The sequence below is a fragment of the Macaca thibetana genome, chromosome 19 (genome assembly GCF_024542745.1).
Source record: "Macaca thibetana thibetana isolate TM-01 chromosome 19, ASM2454274v1, whole genome shotgun sequence".
Lineage (NCBI taxonomy): Eukaryota > Metazoa > Chordata > Mammalia > Primates > Cercopithecidae > Macaca > Macaca thibetana.
The window spans coordinates 15679904-15699206 of record NC_065596.1 but is presented as its reverse complement, the minus strand read 5'-3'; the positions used below and the strand labels follow the sequence as shown (position 1 = coordinate 15699206).

Genomic DNA, 19303 nt, shown 5'->3' with positions numbered 1-19303 from the left:
ATGAAGAAAAGCCTCCCGAAAGCCATCCTGTTTCCCTGTTATGAGGTTAACACCCTGGGGCACAGACCCTGCCTCAGTCGGGCTTGTTCTCTGGCATTTTTTTCCCCTGCTGAAACAGACCAAACTGTGTGCCACCTTCCACCCATGTTCAGTCCTACCAGAGGCTCAGGCCAAATCTGATATCTGGGCTCTGTCAGAATTGGGTATAGGCCCCACCCTTTACCCCCGTGAAGCGCCCTCAGGATCCGCTCAGGCCAAGCAGGTGTGCGTCCCCGGCAAGGAGGCCTGCCTGCTGCTCGTCTGCTGCCTGTGGAGGGACACGTCCTGCCTGGCTGCCCTGGCTGGCAGCACATGGGGTTCTGATCACCAGGAGCCCCCCTTGCTCACCAGCTTCTTGCCACCCTTTTCTCCCTTTTATCCCTGAGGTGTGAGACTGTGGCAGGGTGACCCCAGACACACCCCCTTTTGTGTTTGGTCAGGGGGTTCCCATGCCTTTGCTCCACTCAGCCAATCAGGAGGGAAGGAAAAGACAAGAAGCAGGGACTGCTTTAAACGGACTTTATGTGGCCAGGCACAAGCCTGGGCAGCTCTGTGACTCTCCCGCGCCGGGTTCCAGGGCTCCTGGGTGAGCGGGCGCTGGGCTGGCCGGCTGTCCTTGCCCCATGCCTACCGGCCTTACCGTCCCAGGGGAAGTGGCTGGTTTTCCAGGGGGTCTGCCGAGGAAGCGTGACTTCCATGGACCCCTCTCCCCAGATGCCCAATAGTGAGCAGCTCCCCAGGGGAATCGCCAGGGTCCCTCCAGCCCACCCAGAGTGTCCACGTACCGCAGAAGTCGACGTCATCGTACACCTCCGTCTCCCTGGCAGAGCACAGCTGGGTCAGCAAGGAGCACTGTGGCTCATTCCCCGCACCCCACCCCTCCCCCCACAGTCAGGGCTGGTACTTACAGGGGCAGGAGCGCTATTCTGGGCACGTAGCCATCTGTGAAGAGAGTGGGCATGGTGGGTTCTGAGGCCCAGGGTGGTGGGGGTGCCTCCTGGGGCTGCGGGGCCAGGCGCACTCACATTTGCCCTTGGGGTCCCGGCACAGCATCTCCTCATTGCTAGTGAACTCGATCACCTCCAGGATCTCCCCGCGCCGGATCCCGAGGTGCTTGCCGCCCCCACGGCGCGTCTTGGCATTGGGGTCAATCATCATCTTCGTGTGAACCACGATCTCCCCTTCAAACTGGGGCACGAGATGTTATGGCCTCTGCTCGTGCTGCCGCCCTCGGGCCCCTGTCTTCTTTCTGAGCCTGGGATCTGTGGGGCCCTGGTCTCCACCCTGCCAGGACTCCTGCTTAACTCGGAGGCCTCACCTTGAACTTCTTCCGGAACTCCCTCTCGGCCTTCTCTGCCTTCCTCAGCTGCTTCTGCAACTTTGGGTCCATGGGTGGCAACTGCTGTGGCTGGGGATCCTTCTCCTTCCTGATGCCCCCCACCAAGGAATTGTGTGCTCGTGAGCAAGGCGTGCTCCTCTGGGGGTTCCTGGAGCTGGCCCCCCGATCCGCCCGCCCCCTCTGCCCATGGTACCTGAGTGCTGAGTCTTGTGGTGGCCTCCTGGTGACTTGCTGAACCGAGGGTGCTTCATCTGGGGACAGTCAGGACTCCGAGTCAAGGCAGGGCCCGCCAGCTCAGCCTTTACCCTGGTAGCTGTTTTTTGTTTTTGTGTTTTTGCTTGAGATGAAGTCTCGCTCTGTCACCCAGGCTGGAGTGCAATGGCACGCTCTCGGCCCACTGCAACCTCCGCCTCCTGGGTTCAAGCGATTCTCCTACCCCAGCCTCCTGAGTAGCGGGGATTACAGGTGCCCATCACCACAGCTGGCTGATTTTTGTATTTTTAATACAGACAGGTTTCACTGTGTTGGCCAGGCTGGTCTTGAACTCCTGACCTCAAGCAATCTGCGGGTCTTGGCCTCCTAAAAGTGCTGGGATTACAGGCGTGAGCCACTGCACCTGGCCGGTGGCTGGATCTTGAGTGAGGCCTCCCTGTGTCAGTTCCGAGGATTCCCCAGATCCCACCAGGTCCCCCCACAAACCTCTCCCTGCCCACCTTCCGCAAGCTTTTCTCAGGGGTCACGGGTTTTTCTGGATTGCCTTCCATTCCCTTAACTCCTGCTACGTGCTCAGCATGGTGGGAACTGCTGGGCCATGCCCCTCATGTCAGTCCTCTCAGCAACCTTGTTCATGCCAGTAGACGCCACTGTCATGCCCAACTTGTCCGTGAGGAAATAAAGGCTCAGAGAGGTCAAGCAAACTGCCCAAGGTCACCCAGCTTGTAAATGGCAGAGGCAGGATTTATGTGTAGGCTTCGAGGCCATTTCACTTCTGCCTCCTAGGTCAAATTGGGTCTAGGGTTCTTTTTTATTTTTTGAGACAGAGTTTTGCTCTTGTTGCCCAGGCTAGAGTGTGCAATGGCGTGATCTCAGCTCACTGCAACCTCCACCTCCTGGGTTCCAGTGATTCTCCTGTCTCAGCATCCTGAGTAGCTGGGATTACAAGCACCCACGCCCAGCTGATTTTTGTATTTTTAGTAGAGATGAGGTTTCGTCATGTGGGCCAGGCTGGTCTCTAACTCCTGACCTCAGGTGATGCCCCTGCCTCGGCGTCCCAAAGTGCTGGGATTATGGCCTGAGCCACTGCGCCCAGTGGGTTCTAGGGTCCTACTGTAATGAGATTTGCGTGAAAAACTAAGGAGAAGGGAGGATGAGGAGAGGCTGGCCCATGGGGACAAAGTTACACTTAGGAGAAAGAAATCGGGTGTTCCATTGCACAGTAGGGCAATGATAGTTGACAGTAAAATATTGTGGCTGGGTGCGGTGGCTCACGCCTGTAATCCCAGCACTTTGGGATGCCAAGGCGGGCAGATCACTTGAGGTCAGGAGTTCAACAGCAGCCTGGCCAACATGGTGAAACCCCGTCTCTACAAAAAATACAAAAATTAGATGGGCATGGTGGTGGGCACCTATAATCCCAGCTACTCAGGAGGCTGAGGCAGGAGAATCGCTGGAACCCAGGAGGCGGAGGTTGCAATGAGCCAAGATGGTGCCGCTGCACTCCAGCCTGGGCGACAGACCAGGACCCTGTCTCAAAATAATAAATAAAAATAATTTTTAAAAGATGCTGCTGGGGTGAGCGTCCTGGACTAGTGACTGATGGACTGAGGGGTCTCCCATGGTGCCAGCCTCCCTGTGCCACTTCCTGGCAAATGACCAGGCTCCCAAGTCAGAGCCCTGCTAGCCAAGGGATTGGCTTCAGGCTGGAGCCCCAGGGACCCCGGTGAGTGAAAGATCTAGAACCCAGAGTCCCAGTGTGTCCTTTCCAAATGGCTCAAAGCATCCCTGCGGACATTGCAGGCCTGTAGTCCCTCCAGGCAGCCCAAGGAGCGGCACCTGGATTGTGCCCGCCAGATAGCAGGCGTGGCCATCCACAGTCTCACCCGGAACACACAGCCCCTCCAGCTGCTCCTGCCTCTCAGAGGCTTCCCTGGCCATGAGCAGTCACTCCACCAGGAGTGAACCTGATCTTGGCACTCCAGGTTTCTTCAAACCCGCCACATCAGAGCACCTCTTGGCACCACCACGCAGGCAGCCCCGGTTCATCCACAGCTGACCCTGAGCAGGCCTCTGCCCACGTTCCCCGCATGGCCTGCTCAGATCCTGGGAAAGGCCAGGCTGTCCCCACCTGCAGAGGAGCCCCCACCTCTGCAGTGGAGCTGCCACTGCTCCAAGTAAGGCAGACAGTGGGACAGGAGAGTCCAGAGTCCTGGCCCCAAGAGATCTAAGTTGCCTTTGAGAAGCTGCACCCACAGGGAGAAGCCCACGCCACTCCTGAGAAGCGGGAGATTGAGGGAAGTGGGACCTTTTTTTCTTTTTCTTGAGACAGGGTTTCGTTCTGTTGTTGCCCAGGCTGGAGTGCAGAGGTGCAATCTCGGCTCACTGCATCTTAGAAAATGGGTGATGCGAGGCCGGGCAGGGTGGCTCACGCCTGTAATCCCAGCATTTCAGGAGGCCAGGGTGGGAGGATCACCTGAGGTCGGGAGTTCCAGACAAGCCTAACCAACATGGAGAAACCCCGTCTCTACTAAAAATACAAAGTTAGCCAGGCGTGGTGGTGCATGCCTGTAATCCCAGCTACTCGGGAGGCTTAGGCAGGAGAATCGCTTGAATCCAGGAGGCGGAGATTGCAGTGAGCCGAGATTGCACCAGTGCACTCCAGCCTGGGCAGGAAGAACCAAACTCCGCCTCAAAAAGAAAAACAACACAAAATGGGTGATGCGGCCAGGCACGGTGGCTCATGCCTATAATCCCTCCATCTCCTGGGTTCAAGCGATCCTCCCACCTCAGCCTCTCCAGTAGCTGGGACTACAGGCATGCAACACCACACCCAGCTAATTTTTGTATTTTTAGTAGAGATGGGGTTTCACCATGTTGGCCAGGCTGGTCTCGAACTCGCAACTTCAACTGATCCACCCGCCTCCACCTCCCAAAGTGCTGGGATTGTAGGCGTGAGCCACTGCGCCCAGCCCCTTTTTTCTTTTTTCATATCAGAATCTCGAATGACTGGCAAGGAAAGGGGAGAAGGTTGTCTGGTGACAGGAACAATGGGCCAAGGGTGGGGATTGTATGAAATTTAGGGAGAGGGAGACGCTCCTAGCCTCAGAAGAGGTGGGGCATTCCAGCAGGGCTGCTGGGAGTGGCCGGAGGCAGGCTGTCACTAGCCCAGGCTCTCAGCAGCCCTCCTCCTGACCATCTGCATCCCCAAGGGTGGCCCCCAGACCCAAGCCACAGAGCCTCCCCTGGAACGGAAGCAGGAGGGGCCCCATCAGGAAGCTGTGTGCTCACAGGAAGGTGTTGCAAACAGCTCCGGGAGAAAGCCCAGGAGAAGCAGAGGGAGCCTCTCTGCCCCAGGCCCTCTGAGGCTGCAGGGAGAGCAGGAGCACCTTAGAGGCTCAGGCTCAGGATCCTGCTGAAAGCTCTGCCACAGATCCAGCTTGTGGACCGGCTGTGCAAGCCAGGGCAAGCCCCTTCCCAGAGCCTCAACCTTGCATATCTATTTTTCTTTTTTTTTTTTTATTGAGATGGAGTCTCACTCTGTCACTCAGGCTGGAGGGCAGTGGCCGGATCTCAGCTCACTGCAAGCTCCGCCTCCCGGGTTTACGCCATTCTCCTGCTTCAGCCTCCCGAGTAGCTGGAACTACAGGCGCCCGCCACCACGCACAGCTAGTTTTTTTTTTTTTTTTTTTGTATTTTTTAGTAGAGACGGGGTTTCACTGGGTTAGCCAGGATGGTCTCGATCTCCTGACCTCGTGATCTGCCCGTCTCGGCCTCCCAAAGTGCTGGATTACAGGCTTGAGCCACTGCGCCCGGCCTCTTTTTTTTCAATTGAGACAGCCACGGAGTCTCACTCTGTCACCCAGGCTTGAGTGCAGTGGTGCCATGTCGGCTCACTGCAACCTCCGCCTCCCGGGTTCAAGGAATTCTCCAACCTCAGCCTCCTGAGTAGCTGGGATTACAGGTGTGTGGCACCGTGCCCGACTAATTTTTTTTTTTTTTTTTTTTGAGATGGAGTCTCACTCTGTTGCCCAGGCTGGAGTCCAGTGGCGTGATCTTGGCTTACTGCAACCCTTTCTTCCCAGGTTCATGCGATTCTCCTGCCTCACCCTCCCAAGTAGCTGGGACTACAGGCGTGCACCACCACGCCCAGCTAATTTTTGTATTTTTAGTAGAGATGGGGTTTCTCCATGTTGTCCAGGCTGGTCTTGAACTCCTGACCTCAGGTGGTCCACCCGCCTTGGCCTCCCAAAGTGCTGGGATTATAGCCATGAGCCACCATGACTGGCCCCAGCTAATTTTTGTATTTTTAGTAGAGACGGGTTTTTGCCATGTTGGCCAGGCTGGTCTGGAACTCCTGACCTCAATCTGCCTGCCTCGGCCTCCCAAAGTGCTGGGATTATAGGTGTGAGCCGCCACGCCCAGCCAACCTTGTGCATCTGTGAAATAGGGATGCATTGCCTTGCTGCCTTGTGGGGGTTTGGGAGTGGAGGATACAGATTTAGGGACATGCAGGCAAGGTGCTTGCCTGGAAGCTGCTTGTGTTTTCACGAAGGCATTAACTTTGGAGCTGGGCAGGAGGTACGGGCCTGCTCCCTACTCACCCAGCACAGACTTCTAAGAAACCCTCGGCAGCCTCCCTCCCCTGCCACTGCCACACCTGCCTCCAGGCCACACGTCCCTCCTGAGTTTCAGGCCCAAGTTCTGCCTGGATATCCCCTCAGCTACCTTGAACACAACAGGTCTAAATGAATCAGGCCGGATGTCGTGGCTCATGCCTGTAATCCCAGCACTTTGTCAGGAGTTCAAGGCCAGCCTGGCCAATGTGGTGAAACCCCGGCTCTACTAAAAATACAAAAATTAACTAGGCATGGTGGTGGGCGCCTGTAATCCCAGCTACTTGAGAGGCTGAGGCAGGAGAATCGCTTGAATCCAAGAGGCAGAGGTTGCAGTGAGCCGAGATGGCACCACTGCACTCCAGCCTGGGCAAGATTATGTCTCCAAAAAATAAAAAAATAAGGCCAGGCGCAGTGGCTCATGACTGTAATCCCAGCACTTTGGGAGGTTAAGGTGGAAGGATCATTTGAGGTCAGGAGCTCGAGACCGGCCTGGCCAACATGGTGAAACCCCATCACTACTAAAAATACAAAAATTAGGTGGGCTTAGTGGCGCGTGCCTGTAATCCCAGCTACTCCAGAGGGTGGGACAGGAGAATCTCTTGAACATGGAAGGTGGAGGTTGCAGTTAGCCAAGATCGCAGCACTGCGGTCCAGTCTGGGCGACAGAGTGAGCCTCCATCTCAAACAAAAAAACAAATACATAAATCAATTAAATAAATAAATAAGGGCTGGGCGCGGTGGCTCATGCCTGTAATCCCAGCACTCTGGGGGGCCAAGGTGGACAGATCACGAGATTAGGAGATCGAGACCACGGTGAAACCCCGTCTCTACTAAAAATACAAAAAATTAGCCTGGCGTGGTGGTGGGCACCTGTAGTCCCAGCTACTTGGGAAGCTGACACAGGAGAATAGCATGAACCTGGGAGGCGGAGGTTGCAGTGAGCTGAGATCGCACCACTACACTCCAGCCTGGGTGACAGAGCAAGACCCCGTCATGGAGGGATGGAGGGATGGAGGGATGGAGGGATGGAGGGATGGAGGGATGGATGGATGGAGGGATGGAGGGATGGATGGATGGAGGGATGGATGGAGGGATGGAGGGATGGAGGGATGGAGGGATGGATGGAGGGATGGATGGATGGAGGGAGGGATGGATGGAGGGATGGATGGATGGAGGGATGGATGGAGGGATGGATGGAGGGATGGATGGAGGGATGGAGGGATGGAGAGAGGGATGGATGGAGGGATGGAGAGAGGGATGGATGGAGGGATGGAGGGATGGATGGAGGGATTGATGGATGGATGGATGGAGGGAGGGATGGAGGGAGGGAGGGATGGAGGGATGGATGGATGGATGGATGGATGGAGGGATGGATGGAGGGATGGAGGGATGGATGGATGGAGGGATGGAGGGATGGATGGATGGATGGAGGGATGGACGGATGGATGGATGGAGGGATGGATGGAGGGATGGAGGGATGGATGGATGGAGGGAGGGAGGGATGGAGGGAGGGAGGGATGGATGGAGGGATGGATGGAGGGATGGAGGGATGGATGGATGGAGGGATGGAGGGAGGGAGGGATGGATGGAGGGAGGGATGGATGGATGGATGGATGGAGGGATGGAGGGATGGAGGGATTGGATGGGATGGAGGGATGGAGGGATTGGATGGGATGGAGGGATGGAGGGATTGGATGGGATGGATGGGAGGGAGGGATTGGATGGGATGGATGGGATGGAGGGATGGAGGGAGGGAGGGAGGGAGGGATGGAGGGATGGAGGGATGGATGGAGGGAGGGATGGAAGGAGGGATGGGAGGGAGGGATGGGATGGATGGGGTGGATGGGATGGATGGGATGGATGGATGGATGGATGGATGGATGGATGGAACCTAACATCTTGTCGTCAACCCAGGAGCGGCTCTGTCATGACCTTGGATACTAGGCTTGAAACTTCCCTGCTTTATATACCACCAAGTCCTGCTTTTTTTTTTTTTTTTTTGAGACAGGGTGTCTATTGCCCAGGCTGGAGTACAGTGGTGCAGTCACAGCCTCACTGCAATCTTGACCTCCTGGACCTAAGCAATCCTCTTGTCTCAGCATCCCAAATAGCTGGGACTACAGATGCTTGTCACCACGCCTGGCTGATTTTTAAATTTTTTTGTAGAGATGAGGTCTTGCTCTGTGGCCCAGGCTGGTCTGGAATCTTGGGCTTATGGGATCCTCCTGCCTTGGCCTCCCAAAGCCCTGGGATTGGCTCAAATGATCCTCCTGCCTCGGGATCCCAACGTGCTGGGATTATAGGCATCAGCCACCGCACCCAGCCTGATGCTTGCTTTTGATTACTGGATTCACCCACTGCTCCCACGCCTCCTGCTGCCAGCCTGGGCCACACCTTTGCCTACAACAGCCTTCTCAGTGGCCCTTGGCCTCTGGGCTCCCCTCATGTAGTTCCACCCAGCAGGAGCCAGCAGGTCCTAAAATGTTACTTGCTCTTACACCAGGAGCATGGCAGAAAATGCCCTTGCCCCGAATGTTTTGCAGGGACTCGGGCAGGCCACCAACAAACCTCTGCCCTTGGGGCTGGGGCTGGAGTCATCTCTGGGTTCCACGTCGTCATACAGCTCGTAGATCTCATCTGGGATCCTGCGGGGATACCTGAGATGAGGCCTCTTTTTTTTTTTTTTTTTTTTTTTTTTTGAGATGGAGTTTTGCTCTGTCACCCAGGCTGGAGTGCAGGGGCGTGATCTTGGCTCACAGCAGCCTCCACCTCCCGGGTTCAAGCGATTCTCCTGCCTCAGCCTCCCGAGTAGGTGGGATTACAGGTGCCCCCCACCACGCCTAGCTAATTTTTTTTTTCTTCTGAGATGGAGTTTTGCTCTTGCTGCCCAGGCTGGAATGCAATGGCATGATCTTGGCTCACTGCAACCTCCGCCTCCCAGGTTCAAGCAATTCTCCTGCCTCAGCCTCCCGAGCAGCTGGGATTACAGGCATGCGCCAGCACGCCCAGCTAATTTTGTATTTTTAGTAGAGACGGGGTTTCACCATGTAGCCCAGGCTGGTCTTGACCTCTGACCTTAGGTGATCGGCCTGCCTCGGCCTCCCAAAGTGCTGGGATTACAGGCGTGAGTCACTGCTCCCAGCCGAGATGAGGCCCCTTTGAGCCCCACAATCTGCACCCACCCCAGCTTCCTCCCCACACTCACGGCGGGATGTCTTCAGGCTGTCGGGCCTGGAAGTGGAGCGCAGCGGCGGAGCGGGTCCTCCGTAGATCTGTGGGGTAGAGAGTGCGGCAGGGAGGCCGGTACTGCCTGGGATCTCAGCCCCGCCTCCTGCCGGTGCCGCCCGCCCTCACCCACCTGTGGATGCTGCAGAGCGTCTCCGAAAGCTCTGCATATCCACGGGGCCCGGGGGCAGCGGAGGCTTGGCTGGAGGGGGTCCCAGGCTGCTGGCAGCGGGCAGAGGCCTCCGCCGGGGTGGATGGCTGGGTCTGAGGCCTGGCCTGGCCCCTCCACTGTGAACAAGGCCTCCTGACCTCCAGCGCGGTGTCCCAGCAACTCCAAACCCAGGGCTGAGCGGGTGCCGGGAGCTGGAGCCGGCCACGGCCGCAGGCAGTGAGCTCTCGGAAGCGGAGCTGGGGAGTAGAGGCTTTCGAGGGAGATCACCGAAGAACTCAGGCTGCGGGTGTCTTTTGAGGACAGCGTTGGGTTCAGGCTGTGAGAACTTGCGGGGTGGCCCCCGGCGGTCCGGCTGCAGCAACTTCCTGGGGAGGGAGTTGAACTCGGGCTCTGACGAGGTCCTGGGGAGGCCGCCCAGCTCGGGCTGCGGGGGCTTCTTGGAGAGCGCTTTGAATTCGGCGGGCCGCGGCCTCTTGGGAAGCACGCTGACTTCGGGCTCTGAGGAGGTCCTGGTGAGGTCCCCAAGCTCCGGCTGCGGAGGCTTCTTGGGAAAGTCACTCAGCGGAGGCTGGGAGGCTTTTCTGGGAAAGGCGCTGGAGTCGTGCTTCGGCTCACCGGACTGAGGCTTCCAGAGAGGAGTCTGAGCCGCCTCGCTGAACTCAGGCTGCGGCACGGACTTCTTAGGGAGGCCATCCGCCTGAGGCTGTGGGGGCTTTCTGGGGTGCACACTGAACTCGGGCTGCACCGGCTTCTTGGGAATGCTACTGAAGTTGGGCTTCGGGGAGTGGGGGAGGGACTCAGTGGCCTCAGGCTTCCAGGGCTGTGTCTGAGGGACGTCACTGGACTCAGGCTGCGGCAGGGACGTCTTAGGGAGGCTACCGACCTGAGGCTGTGGGGGCTTTTTGGGGTGCATGTTGACCTCAGGCTGCGCGGGCTTCTTGGGAAAGGTACTGAACTCAGGCTGCGGGGGCTTTGGGGTAGCCTCACTGGCTTCGGGCTGCCAGAGCTTCCTGGGGAATGCACTGGATTTGGGTTCAGATGGGGGTCTGGCGGGGTGACTGAGCTCGTCGGACTGCTGGGGTTTCCGGACAGGCGTATTGGGCTCCGGCAGCGAGGCCTTCACAGGGGCCTCACCGACCTCAGGCTGCGGGGGCTTCCTTGGAAATGGAGTGGCCTCCAGCTGGGGGAACTTCTTGGAGACGTCACTGAACTCCAGTTTGGACGGCTTCTTGGGGAGGTCAGTGAACTCAGGCGGCGGAGGCTTCTTGGGGAGGTCAGCGAACTCAGGCGGCGGAGGCTTCTTGGGGAGGTCAGCGAACTCAGGCGGCGGAGGCTTCTTGGGGAGGTCAGCGAACTCAGGCGGCGGAGGCTTCTTGGGGAGGTCAGTGAACTCAGGCGGCGGGGGTTTCTTGGGAAGATCAGTGACCTCAGGCGGCGGAGGCTTCTTGGGGAGGTCAGTGAACTCAGGCGGCGGGGGTTTCTTGAGGTGCTCGCTTAGCTCAGGCTGGGGGAACTTCTTGAGTTTACTGAACTCAGGCTTCGGGGGTTTTTTGGGCAGGTCGCTGGGCTCCGGCTGAGAGGCCTGGAATTTTGCTTTGATGCTCCGGAAGTCCTGATGGCTCTCCTAGGAGACATACAGCCAATGAGGCAGGGGCTCAGACACACAGAAGGGGCATGGAAGGAAGGGACTGGGGACCCTCAGGCACAGCCCACAACCACCACCCCTGCACCCAGGCCCCATCAGCCCTCGGCTCTCTTTCTGAGGAGCCCCCATTGATCCTAGGATCCTGGAACCCACACCCCTCCCTACTTCTCCATTTAGTGCTGATTCCACACCCAACCTCCTCTAGCAGGAGTGGAACTGCTGACATCCCTCCTGCAGCCTCCAGTCCCACAGCCCTCCCCGCATGGGTGGTACCCCAACCCCCCAGCCTCCTTGACCCCCTCGTTCTTTCACCCCCACACTGCATGTCTCCAGTCTCATTCCATTGCCCAGGCTGGAGTGCAGTGGTGTAATCATAGCTCACTGCAGCCTCCAACTCCTGGGCTCCAATGATCCCCCAGCCTCCCGAGTAGCTGGGATTACAGGCTTGAGCTGCCACGCCCAGGCCTGGAGTCCCTTCTGTGCTAATTTCAAAACACATCCGGAATCCAACCACTTCTCACTGCCTTCACCGTTGTCACCCCAGGAGGTAGTGGGAGGCAGCGTCTGCCCTCCCCCAACCAACTGCCTGGATTATTCTAACAAGCCCTTCCCCAGTCACTGCCTACCCCCCTCCCTGGTCAGTTCCACCCATGGCAGCGGGAGGGAGAAGCCTGTTGAGCCCTGAGTCTGTTTGTGTCTCTCTGCTCAAAACCCGGCAATGCTTCCTCATGTCCCTGTAGTTCAAGCTAAATGCCTCATAAAGGCCTGGGCGAACCAGCCTCCCCACCTAGCCACCTCCTCCTCCCTGCACCCTGAACACTTCCCTCTGACCTCGGGGCCTCTGCCCTGTCCCTGACCCAGGACATGTCCCTGCACTACCTGGTTCTCTCCTCTTCCTCTTCCCAGTCTCTGTTCTCATATTTCCTTATTAGAGAGGCCGTCTGAGGCCACCCTATTTTATTTATTTTTACTTTTTTGAGATGGAGTCTTGCTCTGTCACCCAGACTGGAGTGCAGTCCGTGATCTTGGCTCACTGCAATCTCCGCTTCCCAGGTTCAAATGATTCTCATGCCTCAACCCTCTGAGTATCTGGGATTACAGGCACCCGCCACCACGCCTGGCTAATTTTTGTATTTTTACTAGAGACAGGGTTTCACCATGTTGGCCAGGCTTGTCTCAAACTCCTGACCTCAGGTGACCGCCCGCCTTGGCCTCCCAAAGTACTGGGATTACAGGTGTGAGCCACCGTGCCAGGCCTAGATCACCCTATTTTTCTTTCTTTTTTCTTTTCTTTTCTTTTTTTTTTTTTTAAGACGGAGTCTCACTCTGTCCCCAGGTTGGAGTGCAGTGACGAAATCTCAACTCACTGCAACCTCCGCCTCCTGGGTTCAAGCGATTCTCCTGCCTCAGTGTCCTGAGTAGCTGGGATCACAGGTGTCTGCCACGACGCCCGGCTAATTTTTTTTGTATTTTTAATGGAGACGGGGTTTTACCATGTTGGCCAGGCTGGTCTCAAACTCCTGACCTCAAGTGATCCGCCCACCTCAGCCTCCCAAAGTGCTGGGATTGCAAGGCATGAGCCATCACACCTGGCCTAGACCACCCTATTTTAAATGGATCACCCCATCCCACTACTGCCCTGTGCAGTCAGCATACATGATTTTCCCCATCGTACCCACCCCATGTATCATACTATTTTACATTGCTTTTAATGTGTCTTGAAAATTTTTTTTTTTTTGTCTCTCTATACCGCAACTTCCCCCAGTTCCTCAGCCTCTGCAAGGCAGAGACTTGGCTCATTCATTCATTGCTATCTTCCCAGGGCCTGGAACATAGTAGGTGCTCAGTAAATATTTGCTGAACGAAACAATATTTAGGCGGCACAAAGACAGTCACGTACTCAGACTGACCATCAGGAAAACACAGAGACGCCTGGAGACGGCTATGCGGTCCCTCTCACACTGTCTCCGACATGCGGGCTGATGGTCAGGAATGCTCACAGTTGACAGTGCGTGAGAGGACCGGTGCGGACACCGTTGGCACATGTGCTGTCTCCTGCACACCCAGCTGTCCCGGCTGCCCTCCTAGCTGGCCCTGCAACCACTGCCCACAGATGTAGGCAGATTCACAAGCAGGCCAGGCCTCCTTGGCCCTACAAACGCCCCCTTCACCTGTGGTCGAGGAGACTGGGGGAGGGCAAGGGCAGAAGCGTGTGGCCTTTACCTCCTGTGTGTACCTCACTTTCCCCATCCAGAGGACCAGAGACCAGGAGTGCTCCTTGAAAAGGCAGCGATTCCCAGCGGGGGCCTGAAGTGCCCCTGCCGAAGCCCCCAGTGGTTTGAAGGAAGTGCTCCCGGGTGACCACAAGGCTAGATAAGTCAGGGTTAGCAGGTCACAACTTGGGTGACTGGTCGGGGGAGGGCCATGACCCACTTTGTCACCCCACAGGAAAGCACTGCTCTCACCCCAGCTGCCCGTTCCCACATTGCTGCTCATGTTGACCTAGGGAGACGGGAGACGTCCCCCCGGGTAGTCCCATCTGTCCCCCTCGCAGTCCCAATCTGAGCCTGAGCCCCCAGGAGCCTGTGCTGTCCTGGGGTGTGCCTGGCGGCCTCCTACCTCGGGTCCTTTTTGCCGACCCTTCCTGTTTCCCAGATGTCTTTCGCAGTCCCCCCTGCCCCTCCACAGGTGGATCCTATCCTCCAGGGAACACCTGTGTCCCTTGCTTCCCGGCTATCGAGGCACAGGCCTCTCCCCGTACTCACCATGGCTGCAGGCAGGTGATGGGCCACGGGATGAGTGGGACCCGAGCTGGGGCCGCTGCCTTCAGGAAGTGACTGTGGCTTCTGCTCCACGGCCAGCACACAGGGTGGGGGCTGCTGGAGGTGGGGCGGGGGAGGGCAGAGGAGGAAGGGAAGGAGGTGGGGAGGCTCCAATCTGTCTCCAGATCCTGCCAGCCACTTCTTTTTTTTTGAGACTGAGTCTCGCTCTGTCGCCCAGGCTGGAGTGCCATGGTGCCATCTCGGCTCACTGCAACCTCTGCCTCCCGGGTTCAGGCAATTCTCTTGTATCAACCTCCTGAGTAGCTGCGATGATAGGCACGCACCACCACTCCTGGCTACATTTTGTATCTTTAGTAGAGAAGAGGTTTCACTGTGTTGGGCAGGCTGGTCTCAAACTCCTGACCTCAAGGGATCAGTCCGCCTCGGCCTCCCAAAGTGCTGGGATTACAGGCGTGAGCCACTGCGCCTGGCCCCTCCTGGGCACTTCTATTTCCCTTGAATTCCTGGCCTGCCTGCTACTCTCCCAAGCTTGGGGCATTGGTTGCCTGCATGTTCCTAACATGGTCACTAGTTTCTTTTTTTTTTTTTTATTTGAGACAGAGTCTCACTCTGTTGCTCAGACTGGAGTGCAGTGGTGTAATCTTGGCTCACTGCAACCTCCGCCTCACAGGTTCAAGCAATTCTCCTGCCTCAGTCTCCTGAGTAGCTGGAATTACAGGCAAGCACCACCATGCCTGGCTAATTTTTTGTATTTTTAGTAGAGATGAGGGTTCACCATGTTGGTCAGGCTAGTCTTGAACTCCCAACCTCAAGTGATCTGCCCGCCTTGGCCTCCCAAAGTGCTGGGATTACAGGCGTGATCCACCTGACCAACCAACTAGTTTCTTACTCTCTGTAGTCCCCGTCATTCCCACCACTTTGGTGTCCCCATCTCTGGACTCCAGGGAGGACTCCATGCCAGGTGCTGGTGATCTCCTGGGCTGGAGAGCCACAGGATGGGGAGATCTCAGCAGGTCAGGGGTACGGACAGCTCTGGGGTTTAGGAGGCTCCTGGGGAGGCCCAGAGACCCAGGACGTGGGGGCCCATGTGACCGGGTGAGGCCTCTACTATCTGCCCCAGTTGGCTCATCCGCCTTCCTCATTTCATTCCTCCCAGGGCTGCCACCCTGTGCAGAAAGCTCAGCTGGTATGGCAGATTTGGGGGTTGGGGAGTGAGTGGTGTCAAAGGCCTTGCACCTGGGCCGGGCATGGTGGCTCATGTCTGTAATCCTAACACTTTGGGAGGCTGAGGCAGGATGATCCCTTCAGCCCAGGAGTTCAAGACCAGCTTGAGCAACATAGCAAGACTCCATCTATACAAAAAACATAAAAAATTAGTCAGGTGTGGCCGGGCGCGGTGGCTCACGCCTGTAATCCCAGCACTTTGGGAGGCCAAAGTGGGTGGATCACGAAGTTAGGAGATCAAGACTATCCTGGCTAACACGGTGAAACTCCATCTCTACTAAAAATACAAAAAATTAGCTGGGTGTGGTGGCAGACGCCTGTAGTCCCAGCTACTTGGGAGGCTGAGTCAGGAGAATGGCGTGAACCCAGGAGGTGGAGCTTACAGTGAGCAGAGATCGCGCTACTGCACTCCAGCCTGGGCGACAGAGCCAGACTCTGTCTCAAAAAAAAAAGAAAATATTAGCCAGGTGTGATGGTACGCGCCTGTGGTCTCAGCTGCTTGGGAGGCTGGGGTGGGAGGATTGTTTGAGCCCAGGAAGCAGAGGCTGCAGTGAGCTATGATCACACCGCTGCACTCCAGCCTGGATGACAGAGCAAGACCCAATCTCAATCAATCAATCAAGAGCCACAGTAAAAAAAAAAAAAAAAAAAAAAAAAAAAAAGGCTGAGCGAGGTAGCTCATGCCTGTAATATGAGCACTTTGGGAGGTTGAGGCAGGCGGATCACCTGAGGTCGGGAGTTTAAGACCAGTCTGGACAACATAGAGAAACCATGTCTCTACTAAAAATACAAAAATTAGCTCAGCATGGTGGCACATGCCTATAATCCTGGCTACTCGGGAGACTGAGGCAGGAGAATTGCTTGAACCGGGGAGGCAGAGGTTGCAGTGAGCCGAGATGGCGCCACTGCACTCCAGTCTAGGTGACAGAGCGAAACTCCATCTAAAAAAAACCCCAAAAAACAGAACCTCCAAGAAACTCTGACTTAATCAGTCTGAGGTGTGGCCTGAGCAAATTTTTAAAAATTTTTAAATTGTTTTTGAGACAAAGTCCTGCTCTGTCACCCAGTCTGCCTCCCGGGTTCAAGTGGCTGGGATTACAGGTGTCCACCAACATGCCTGGCTAATTTTCTGGATTTTTAGTAGAGATGGGGTTTCACCATTGACCAGGCTGGTCTCAAACTCCGGACCTCAAGTGATCTACCCGCCTGGACCTCCCAAAGTGCTGGCATTACAGGCGTGAGTCACCGTGCCTGGCCTGCCTGTTTGTTTTCACACCTCCTTTAAGAGCACAGACATCATGATTCTGCCATCTTGCCATCTCTGTTGTGCCTTTGCATCCGGTCCAGGGTCACAGTTGCCAGATGTGGGTTGCCCTCCCAAACGGGAGTCTCGGGAGGACAGTATGGGCCCTCCGTGGGTCTCCAGAACCTGGGTAAGTGAAGGAAAGAATGAAAGAACAAGTGGCCGGGCCCGGTGGCTCACGCCTGTAATCCCAGAACTTCGGGAGGCCAGGCGGGCGGATCACCTGAGGTCAGGAGTTCGAGAGCAGACTGGCCAACATGGTGAAACCCTGTCTCTACTAAAAATATAAAAATTAGCTGGGCGTGTTTGTGCACACCTGTAATCCCAGCTACCTGGGAGGGTGAGGCGGGAGAACTGCTTGCACCCGGGGAGGCGGAGGTTGCAGTGAGCTGAGATTGTGCCATTGCACTCCAGCCTGGGTGACAGGGCGGGACTCCGTCTCAAATAAATAATAATAAATAAATATAAATAAATAAATAAAGCAATTCTTGGCCACAGTAGGTGCTCAATCAAGGTAATTAAGGGATTGGATGACAGCTGATGGATTCCCAGGTGCCTGGGTCGGTCACACTGCCCGTGCACTCTCGCAGCTAGGAGGGTCCAGACAGGGCGCGCGCACCAAGGCACCACGGGGGCGCCGTGGGGGTGACGCGCAGGTCCCTGCGCGGTCGTCATGGTGCGCCTCCCCACCAACTCCCCTTTGTGTATTTGGCGCCTCCGTAGGGGCTCCCGGCAGGGTTCCGCGCTGCACGGCCGCAGATAGGGACCGATAGGGCTCTGGAATCCCAGAGAAGCAAGCCCGGACCAGGGGCAGTGAGAGTTCGTTAGGGCGCGGCTCCGGGACTCTGCGGTCGGAAACCGGAACAAGTGTGCGCAGAGGGAGGAGCCCGGGGAGCACGTGCGCGGCGGATTCCAGGGCCGCCCGGCGCTTTCCTCCTCCCTGCTCCCGGCCCGCGGTGAGGGTAACCGGACCGGCACCTGCAGATGACAGCTGGGGCTGGACAAATGCCGGGCGGTGCACGGGCCTCTGGCCGGCCTCAGAGCTGTTCAGCACGAGCCCGCGGCTTCCAGCCAACCTGCCTGCTATCCGCACGGCGCTCCCGGCTTTCATTCCCCCGAGTCTGAGACTCCTGGGCGCCCCCTGCTGGGCGGAGCCGGGGCCCAAGAGGACTGGGTTCCTGTGCATGGGGGTTGGGAGCCGGTTTGAGGGTAGGAGGTCGTTTTTGTAGTGGACAGGGTGAACGGCGGAAGCCAGGTGGTGATCCAGCTCCCCAGGCCTCGGGGCAGTCAGTTCACTCCAGAGGGCAGTGTGATGGCCGTGGGCCCACTGTACACACAGGAAGGGCTGTCCCATCTCCGTGGGCGACGGGGTAAGGGAGAGGTCCCTGGACGGAGGTGTCGGCTCTGGGTCTCTCTGGAAAGATAGTGACAGACTGGGAAGTAGCGTGGGCTAGATCTGGGGGTGGCGGAATGAGGAAACTGACGGGGACGAAGACTCCTGCTGGCCTCCGGGACCCTGGAGAGGGGTTAGGGGCCTGGGGGACAGAGAACACAGCGCTATTCCTGGAGATGGGGGATAGGCTTGGACTACAGCCAGATCTAGAGACCTCCAGAGTGCGGGAACAGGGGCGTGTCCTCTGGACCTGCTGCCAGGGTTTCCTCATCCCGTGGTAACTGTGCGCAGCTCCCAAGATGGTGCAGAATCAGTGGCCCTGACTTGGAACTGGCGCTGGCTAGAGGCCTCCTAGCCTCACCTTCTCTATGTATCTGTAAAACGGGCCCCTTCACCTGTCCCACCCTCCTCCCCAGGCAGCCATGGGCTCGGGATGTGAAGTTCTCAGCAGACATTTCCCAAGTCCCTCCTCTCCCCGCAGCCTCTCTTTTCATCCTCCCATCCACCCCAAAGGGCTCACCCGTCATCATGACACCCTTTTAAGGACGAGGGAATTGGGAGGCGGGGAGGTCGAGTCTTTTCCAGGGTCCCACAGTGGTGGTTTCAAGGCTTCTGGCTGAGAAGGGGGAGCTTAGGGGGCCTTGGAGCCCCGAGGCCTCCTGATGGCCTGTCCAACCCCATCCTGAGTGACAGCGACCTCAGCTGGGGCCTAGGGGTGCTGGGAGAGTGGACACCCAGCCCAAGCCACGTGAGCTGAGGCTGCAGCCCCATCACATCACAGCCCCATCAAGGACAGGGCAGTCTTCAGGCCCCTGGTGAGGCTGTGGGCAGTGGGGCACACAGACGGGTCCTAAGGGCCTGAGGATCCCCTCCTGCCCCTTGCAGTGGCTGAAGGGCTTCCGGAGCCCAGAGCTGTCCATCTTTGAGGTGACATGGCACTGAGCAGGTGTGGGGCAGGTGGCCCTTGGCTTGTTTACCTGGATGGCTTTGACTCAGAGCCTGAGGTGGACACGGTGGTGGATGAAAAGTCCAAGGAAGATAGGTGTGGTGACTCACGCCTGTAATCCCAGCACTTTGGGAGGCCAAGGCAGGTGGATCAGCTGAGGTCATGAGTTCGAGACCAGCCTGGCCAACATGCTGAAACCCCATCTCTACTGAAAATACAAAAAAATTAGCCAGGCATGGTGGATGGCACCTGTAATCTCAGCTACTCGGGAGGGTGAGGCAGGAGAATGGCGTGAACCTGGGAGGTGGAGGTTGCAGTGAGTCGAGATGGCGTCACTGCACTCCAGCCTGGGCTACAGTGCGAGACTCGGTCTCAAAAAAAAAAAAAAAAAAAAAAAAAAAC

At 57.1% G+C, this 19303-nt stretch overlaps 1 protein-coding gene and 1 long non-coding RNA gene across 4 annotated transcripts in view; one reads left to right on the top strand and one right to left on the bottom strand.

Moving 5' to 3' along the window:
- LOC126942911 (uncharacterized) overlaps positions 1 to 19303 on the top strand; it is a 600821-nt gene that overhangs the window by 113393 nt on the left and 468125 nt on the right. The window lies entirely within an intron of this gene.
- On the bottom strand, positions 545 to 19293 carry PRAM1 (PML-RARA regulated adaptor molecule 1). Of its 3 annotated transcripts, none has more exons than XM_050770202.1 (10): positions 18933 to 19293; positions 14018 to 16688; positions 9569 to 11231; positions 9416 to 9482; positions 8779 to 8855; positions 1572 to 1629; positions 1358 to 1466; positions 1065 to 1227; positions 948 to 981; positions 545 to 859 (listed from the first exon to the last, which is right to left on the bottom strand). In XM_050770202.1, exons 2-10 carry the CDS (start codon positions 14018 to 14020, stop codon positions 676 to 678), a joined length of 2358 nt encoding a protein of 785 aa, XP_050626159.1. In that variant the 5' UTR covers positions 14021 to 16688; positions 18933 to 19293; the 3' UTR covers positions 545 to 675. The 3 variants fall into 3 exon arrangements, with proteins under 3 accessions (XP_050626159.1, XP_050626160.1, XP_050626161.1); XM_050770203.1 differs by lacking the exon at positions 18933 to 19293 and having other exon boundaries at positions 9569 to 10997; positions 11034 to 11231; positions 14018 to 15456; XM_050770204.1 differs by lacking the exon at positions 18933 to 19293 and having other exon boundaries at positions 545 to 713; positions 825 to 859; positions 14018 to 15450.

Coding starts and splice junctions, on each gene's coding strand:
- PRAM1 (XM_050770202.1), bottom strand. Junction 8,856..9,415: donor CAGCCTGAAGACATCCCGCC/GTGAGTGTGGGG, acceptor GTATCCCCGCAG/GATCCCAGATGAGATCTACG. Junction 1,630..8,778: donor CCCCAGCCCCAAGGGCAGAG/GTTTGTTGGTGG, acceptor GACTGTCCCCAG/ATGAAGCACCCTCGGTTCAG.